General features: G+C 46.5%; 1 protein-coding gene across 3 annotated transcripts in view; it reads right to left on the bottom strand.

Moving 5' to 3' along the window:
• The window catches only part of Cabp1 (calcium binding protein 1), a 21041-nt gene extending 13345 nt beyond the window's left edge, over window positions 1-7696 (bottom strand). Inside the window, exons 1-2 of one of the 3 annotated variants that reach the window (XM_029567267.1) lie at window positions 7081-7696; window positions 1400-1579 (exon numbers count right to left, since the gene is read on the bottom strand). In XM_029567267.1, the coding sequence (XP_029423127.1) occupies window positions 1400-1579; window positions 7081-7125 (225 nt within the window). In that variant the 5' untranslated portion in view covers window positions 7126-7696. Of the gene's footprint in view, window positions 1-1399; window positions 4678-7080 lie in introns of those variants that run through there. The other 2 variants (XM_029567269.1, XM_008840641.3) reach the window with 2 other exon arrangements.
• Window positions 7697-7733: the final 37 nt, after the last annotated feature.

Here is a 7733-nt window from a genome sequence, read left to right as displayed (position 1 = left end):
AAGAGCAGTCAGTGCTCTTAACCACTGAGCCATCTCTCCAGCCCCTATTTGATTATTTTTTATTTATTTTCACTTTATGTGTATGTCTGATTTGCCTGCATGTATATAAGTGCACCCGTGTCATGAAATACCTGAATAGGGCATCGAATCCCCTGGAACTGAAGTTATGAACAGTTGTTAGCTGCCATGTGGGTGCTGGGACTCAAACCCAGGTCCTCTGCAAGAGCAGCCAATGCTCTTAATTGCTAAGCCATCTTTGCAGCCCCAAAGACAATTTTTAAAACTAAAGTAATACAAAATTAATAATTTGGTTCCTTAGTTTCATTAGTCACATTCCAAGTGGTCAATTGCCACATGTGATTGGTGGCTACGACATTGGACATCACAGAGTTTAGACCATTTCCATCATTCCAAGAAGCACTAGTAGACCATCCTGTATGCACAGGATTGCTGGTAAGAGCACAAAATCCCAGAATCAGACTGAGTTTGAATGCTGCCTCTGAGACCTACTAGTGTTACCTCAAATGTGCTAGCACTCAGACCCAGTTTCCCTACCTGCAAAATGGGGATGATAAAGTACCTCTCTCTTGGAATTGCTGAGACTTGTGTGAGGTAATTCAGCAACACACTTATCATTGTATTGATTGCCTCAGAATAGTGTTGGACACACTTTAAATGCCCCAAAGAATTTTATTTATGTATCGATGGAGGGGATGTGCGTGTGTGTGTGTGTGTGTGTGTGTGTATGTAAGGACTGTGTGGGAACAGAGGATAGAGGTCAACCTCAGGTTTTCTTCCTCAGGAGTCATCCACCTTATTTTTTTTTTTTTTTGATACAAAGTCTCTCTGAGCCCTGGGGCTCACTGGTTTTAGGCTAGGCTAGCTGGTCAGTGAGCCCCAAGGATCTTCCTGTCTCTGACTCCCCAGCTCTGAGATTACAAACATCTACCACCATGCCCAGACTTTTAGGGGGACAGGGTTGTTTGTGAGATAGGATCTCCCTATAGCCCCAGTTGGTCTACAACTATGTAGACCAGGTTGACCTTGATCTTATGGAAAGCTACCTGCTTCTGCCTCCTGGTTTCTGGGATTAAAGGCATCTGCAACCATGCCCGGCATGCCCAACTTTTTAAGTGGTGCTGAGGACTGAACTCAGGTCCCCATGCTTGCATAGCAAGCACTATACTGACTGAGCCATATCCCCAGTCCCTGCTTATATTGTTTCTTGCTGGTTGATACAGACTCACTTTGCAACTATGAGTAGGAGACTTCAAGGATAAGATTCACAAGTTGGGGTTCTGAGAACAGGCTGCTATGTACAGAACCCCTCTTCTTCCCAGTACCTCCTCAAGCCCTATGAAGCCAGGCTCAGCGGACTTCACTGGGCCAACTTACGTACAGGTTGCCTGTTCTCAGCGAAACCCTTGCGCAGAAAAATGCAGGCCGGGCCCAGCAGGTTGTGCATGACAGCACAGTTCTGGGCCAGCATCAGGAGTGGTCCGGGGAGCTCACCACTGGCTGCCAGCCCCTCCTCGCTTGTCTGCACCACCATGTAGCTGTTCTTCTCTTCCTGGCGCATCTTTAGCCAGCACCAAGCAAATACAAAAGAGAGGCAGGACGTCATCTCCCTGCTCATCTGGGTCCTTCCAGCCCCAGCCTGGATGTTGATTCTAGAAGAGGGATTCCTCAAGAGAGGATCCTTGAGAGTCAAGTGGTGGAGTTCTGAGAGTCTTAGGTTACACAAAGGTGGGCGTCTAATTGAGCCAACTGATGGAGACACCAATTCTCAGATGAAATAGTTCCAGGAAGAGCTGGGTATGATGCATACCACAGGGCATGTATATGAATGTGCACCTTCATGCACACACATGCACACATGCACACATACATACACACACATGCAGATCGACACATACAAATTCATAGAACCACATACTCATGTGCATACAGAAGCCTGGAGAGTTAAGCAGACAGAATGAGGCTTCTGTCCTAACCAATAAGAAATTTTCTCTCAGAGCGTCACAGAATCATGTCTTTTTCCCAAAATGCTCCCAGTGTCCCAGCTCAACCCCAGGAACTACACCATGTCTCCCACGCTCTCTCGTGGACACAGACCCTACCCTAGCTGGATCCTCACTGGAAGCCTGGGAGAGAAATCAGAGCTGTCAACACAGAACAAGCTCAGCAAGTCTGTTGGACAGGAAATTGTGAACATAGATGCCATTGCTGACAGATGAGGCAAGCAATGTGTGAGAGGTAGGCCACTGGGGCAAAATGGATGCTGTATGCCCACTCTAAGTGGGCAACACCACTTACTGAGCTCCAGCCCACAGATGTGAGATCTGATTTAAAGCACCAGGTGGGTCAAACAAGTACCAAATTCCACCTGTTTGTGACTGCACTATTATATAGTCTTCCAGCAATTCTTTTTTCCCTTCCATTTTTCCCGGCTCCATGCCCAGGCTGGTTTGGAATGCCTGACCTCTAGAGGCTGAGGCAGGGGCCTTGTCAGCTGACCGAATATAGCCAGGCTCCCAGGCCTTAGCCAGCCTTTCAGCCTCCCTACAGATTCCCACATAGCTATAAAAAGTCAGCACTGCCCACAGACCTTCCCCTTAGGACATTAGCAGCATCCAGACACAACATGTGGCTGGACCCAACCTTCCCCAGCATGCCCAGTGCCTCTCTAGAATCCAGGTCACAGCACTCTGCCCTGAAAACACAGCCTCTCCTCAGTGTGAGGACCTGCAACAGAACTTTCCCAAGGAGAGACTGAGTACGTAGACTCCCAAGAGGGTTGTCTGTCTGAGAGAGAGCTGCACAGCCTTCCATCTCAGCTAGTCTTCTACCCTGCTGCCTCCAGCTAAATGAAAGTCACATCTAGACTCAGGGACAGGTGTTCTGTTAGAACCACCCCTCCCTGTCCTCTCACACTTCTCCTCTAAAGCTCTCCATAGCAGAGCTGTTGATGGAGACTCACTTCTGACCCTTTCCAAAATCCTAAGCCCCTTCCAGGTCTGAAGAGGAAGGAACAGTATTTTGGTTCCTCAAAGGGGAAGAAATGACTCAGATCGAAGGTGAATGAACTCAGACCAAAGCTCAGGGGTGGTTTTAGGAAATCTCAGAACACTAGGGACATCAGACAGATCAGGGCATGTGCTGGCTTGATGTCCCAGAGACGAATCTCTACAACACTCAGACTTCTGAATTTAGGCTGGAGCTAGAGAGAACGTCCCTTCCAGAAGAGGCTCAAAGAAAACTTGAAAATGGGCAGTGGCCTGACTGTGGGCAACAATTTGACTGGAGATGTTTGTAGAACAATAGACTTTTTGCTCCTAGCTGGATCTCAGGATGAACAGAATTCTGGGAGGAGGCAGCAGGTGGCACAGAACTCTGAGAAGGTTTAGCATGTTGGCGTTGGACACTATCTTGGGGACAAGCTCTGGTTCTGCCATTTGCTTGCTGTGTGACCTTGTGCAAGTCACTTCATCTCTCTGTGCTCCAGTGTCCTTTGTACACTGGGAATAATCACCTCTACTCCCAAGATTCTTGTTAACAATAAATGAGCTATCATTTATAAATTGCTTTGTATAGTGACTAGAACACAGTAAGAGCCAAATAAATGCAGTTGCCATAGTGATGACAATGATGATGATGACAATGATGATGGTGGTGGTGGTGATGATACAAGTTAAGAGACGTTGGGTGCCAGAAGGCATTTGCTTCTGGCTCCCAAGGAAGTGGAGGAACAACTGCCAATCAGGGAAGAAATGAGAAGGGTGGAGAGGAATTTGCTCCCACGAAGAACGAACTAGTGGTGGCTGGTAAATTTCCACTGCATCTCTTGATCATAACTCTGTCTGGCACCAAGTTGCCCTAGGAGGATGCCATTCTTATCCAACCAATGATAACAGCACCTGACAGCCTGGTCTGGCCCTATCACCATTTTCAGTCCCCCAGCTACCACTCAAAGCTGAGCCAAGGGCCCACAATGTCTCCTGGCACCCAAGGAATGTGTCCTAGGTATGGCCTGGAAAAAGGAGAGGCTGGTGTATTAGAGGAGAACCTCATGGCCTTCTGGCTCTATAACAGCACAAGCTTGCCAAGAACACACAGGTCAAATCTCCCTCTCCTGTGGGTGCTCACAGAGGACATGAAGGATGTGTCCTTAGTGAGATGGGAGAGGGCATTTTGCTGCACAGAGTAGAAACTTGGACTAGATAATCTCGAAGGTCAGATTCAGGAATTTACGAATAATATTTCTGACAGCAGGAGAAAGAAAAAGGCAGAGGAAAAGCATAAATAAAATACTGGTTCTGACTGGTTCAGGCTCTAAATCCCAACTCTGTTTGCTATTGACTATCTGACTTCAGAAAGACTCTTATCTCTGTGCCTGGCTCCCTTCTCTGTAAACTAGCCTAGAAAACTATTTAGTGGAAAAGAGCAAGAGAGATCACTGATATCTGATATAGAGTCCAGAAAGAGAAATTATTCCTAAGAAATATGACATCCAGTGCAGTAAGCTTTATGATCCTTTATCTTATCCAGTGGACTCAGAACCTCTCCAGCTGGGGGAATGGCTCAGCAATAGAGGAATGTGCTTAGCATGCATGAAGCTTTGGGTTTTATCCTAGTACCAAAAATAACAATAAGTTCTCTTAACTGTGTGGTAGCTCACACTTGTAATTCCAACATTGATCGCTAAAGCAGGAGGATCTTAAGTTCAAAGCCAGCCTGGACTACACAGAGAGACTTTTTCTCAAAAACATAATAATAATAATAATAATAATAATAATAATAATCTGTTCTAGTTTTCTTTGTACTCCATTCTTTATCACTAAAGCCCACAGTGTTATGATGATAACAATACCAGTATCTATCCAGTACTATATGTCTGGCATTGTGCATAGCACACAATCATGTTAATAGTTAATTTTTTTCTTTTTGTCTTTTTGAGACAGGGTCTCCCTGTAGCCCCAGCTGTCCTGGAACTCACTATGTAGACCAGGCTGGCCTTGAATTCACAGAGAGCCACCTGCCTCTGCCTCCCGAGTGCTGGGATTAAAGGCGTGCACTGAAGGGTCAGTCATGGTGGCATACACCTTTAACCTCAGAACTTTAGAGGCAGAGGCAGGCAGATCTCTGTGAGATAGAGGCCAGCCTGGTCTACATAGCGAGTTCCAGGTCAGCTGGGGCTACAAAGACACCCTGTCTCAAAACAAGAGTTAAATAAGTAAAATATTAGGGCCTGGGTGTACTGGCTTACACCTGAAATGACACCCTAATACTCAAGATGGTGAGATAGGAAAATCACTGTGAGTTCGAATCCAGCCTAGGCTACAGAGTGAGCTTGGTTTTTTTGGACATTTTGAGACAGGTTCTCCCTGTAGCGCCAGCCTGCCTGGAACTCACTATGTAGACCAAGCTGGCTTTGAACTCACAGAGATTCACCTGCCTCTGCCTCCTGAGTGCTAGGATTAAAGGCGTGTGCCACCATGTCCATTGAGAACTTGTTTTGTTTGTTTGTTTGTTTTTTCAAATAAGAATAAAACAAAACAAAATAAAAGAGCTAGATATTGGGGGGGGGGAGCTCAGTGGGAGAGTGTGTGCTGAATATCTTAAGAGCCTGAGTTTGATCCTTACCAACACACACATTAAAAGAGGAGGGACATTAGTGTTCTCAATTAACAAAGGTACAGACAGGTTAAGTGAGTTGCTTGAGGTCAGGTGGCTGGAAAGGGAAGACCTGAGTTGTCTGACTGAAGCACTCTGCTGCTTAAGAAAAGAAGGAACAAAGAGAGGACGGTGCTTGTTCTTAAGTTCACCTCCTCAGGCTAGGAACACAGCCTACTATGAAGACATTTGCCTGTGGTCCTCCAGACTAATTCAGATCAGTTTCTGCCTCTCTGAATCACCTCTGAGGCAGAAGACTCCCCTAAGAAAATGACAGCTTATGAGGCACTGGGGACACACAATAGAAACATTAGCCCTCAGAAAGATCCAAGGAACTGTGAAGATTAAATGGAATTTAATGTGAGCAGCTTAGCCAAATGAGGAAGGAGACAGGCAGAAAAGCCCCAAGTGTCCTAAATTGAGAGATCATAAACCTGATGGGGAAGATGAGATGGGACTGGGATGAAGGCACTACCAGTCAATTGGAGATCTTGGGGGGTGTCACAATGCCAGGCAATTGCCCCAAATGACAATCACGTTCCTTGTTTGAAAAATGTTAACACTGGAGGCAAACATCCTTTAAATAACACATTAGTCTCTTCTATGGCCTGACTTAAGACGGCTAGAAATATAGACAGAGCCCACTTGAAGCAAAGACTCTTCAGATGCAACCCAGACCTTCACTTTGCTTTTCCAAAGGAATTCTTACAGCAATAACAACTAAATGATCCAAGTGTGTAAGCATAAATCCACTCCATGAAGTGACACTTAATATACCCCTGACACACACATCTCTTGGGCACCCTATTTCTAAAAGGAAATCATCCTGAGCCCTAAGTCAGGCTACTTCTTGGTGTTCCATGACCTGACCCAAGAATTACTGTGGGTAGAAGGAAGGGAATATTTTGCTTGGCTCCTTCCAGCAGGAATGGAGTTCCTTCAAAACCCACAAGGCTTAGATAGCACCAGAGAGGAGGCACAGACCCTCTAGGAATATGAATAAGCCCTGGGGCCTGTTGGAAGGATCTCTAATCCTTTAAAGTTCCAGGGTAGCTATACACTGATATCCTAAGTACCCATGCTTTTCATTTTACAACCAGAAGCCCCAAAGTCACATAATTTCTTTTTCAGCTCTCATGTGAATTCCCAAACATGGTCTCCCCTTACCCTATGACCCCCTTCCCCCTCCAGGCAGCTCTAAGTCCTAACTTTAGCTCAGAGCCTAGGACACAAGAAACTGTGATACAAGGGTATCTAGGGGGTGGGAACAGAAAAAGAGCTTTGGAAAGACACCCTGGGAAGGATAGCAAGCTTCAGATGCCCACCCCCCTCCATGCCCAACTTTCAGGACAGGTGGTAAGATGCCCCCAACCCCAACCCCAGGCTTTGGGAACTGGGGAAACATACCTTCCTTGAGAGGTTTCTTAGTGGTGACTTGACACAGTTGCCCATCCTAAGCTGACACAGCCCCTCTCAGGATCTCTGGGTCCATAAAGGAGGCTCCTGGGGGCTAGGAGACCTCAGTCTGGGTCACTGCCAACCCCAGCCTCCCTCTGCCTATGTTGCTCTTCCTCTAGGACAGAGCTGAGCCCTCTCCAGAGTGCGCGTGCTCCCTTACTTTCTCATTAGTCCCCTTTGCCTCCAAGACATTTATTTTTTTTTTTTTTTTTTTTTTTTTTTTTTTGTGGCTTGTGTGTATTTGTGTGTCTGGGTTTAAGTTTCTGGTTACTTTCTTAAGGAGACAAAGGCAGAAGGGGAAGAGTGCATGGCACTGAGAAAATCACCTGGAGAGTTGATGGTAGAGGGCAGTGAAGCTAGGAAGCCTTCTGGATCATCTACATCAGATTACAGCATTAGATCTGAGTCCTTTCTCTGCTTCTCCCCATGTCCCTCAGGCCCATCTCCCCCTACTGTCAAATCTGCAGGGAGACTGCCTTGGGGAGGGGGACCTAAGGTGGCAGCTGCATCTGGGAATTAGGTCAGCAGCTCCAGAAGGGGAAAGCTGGCTAGTTTGGGCCCCCAAAGCCAGGGTGCCTCACAGCTCACCGCTGCTGTGTATA

Source organism: Nannospalax galili, unplaced genomic scaffold (assembly GCF_000622305.1).
Source record: "Nannospalax galili isolate Female #2095 unplaced genomic scaffold, S.galili_v1.0 scaffold911, whole genome shotgun sequence".
In the NCBI taxonomy this organism is placed as follows: Eukaryota; Metazoa; Chordata; class Mammalia; order Rodentia; family Spalacidae; genus Nannospalax; species Nannospalax galili.
Note: the sequence above shows the minus strand (reverse complement) of the source record. Positions and strands in the feature narration are given on the sequence as shown.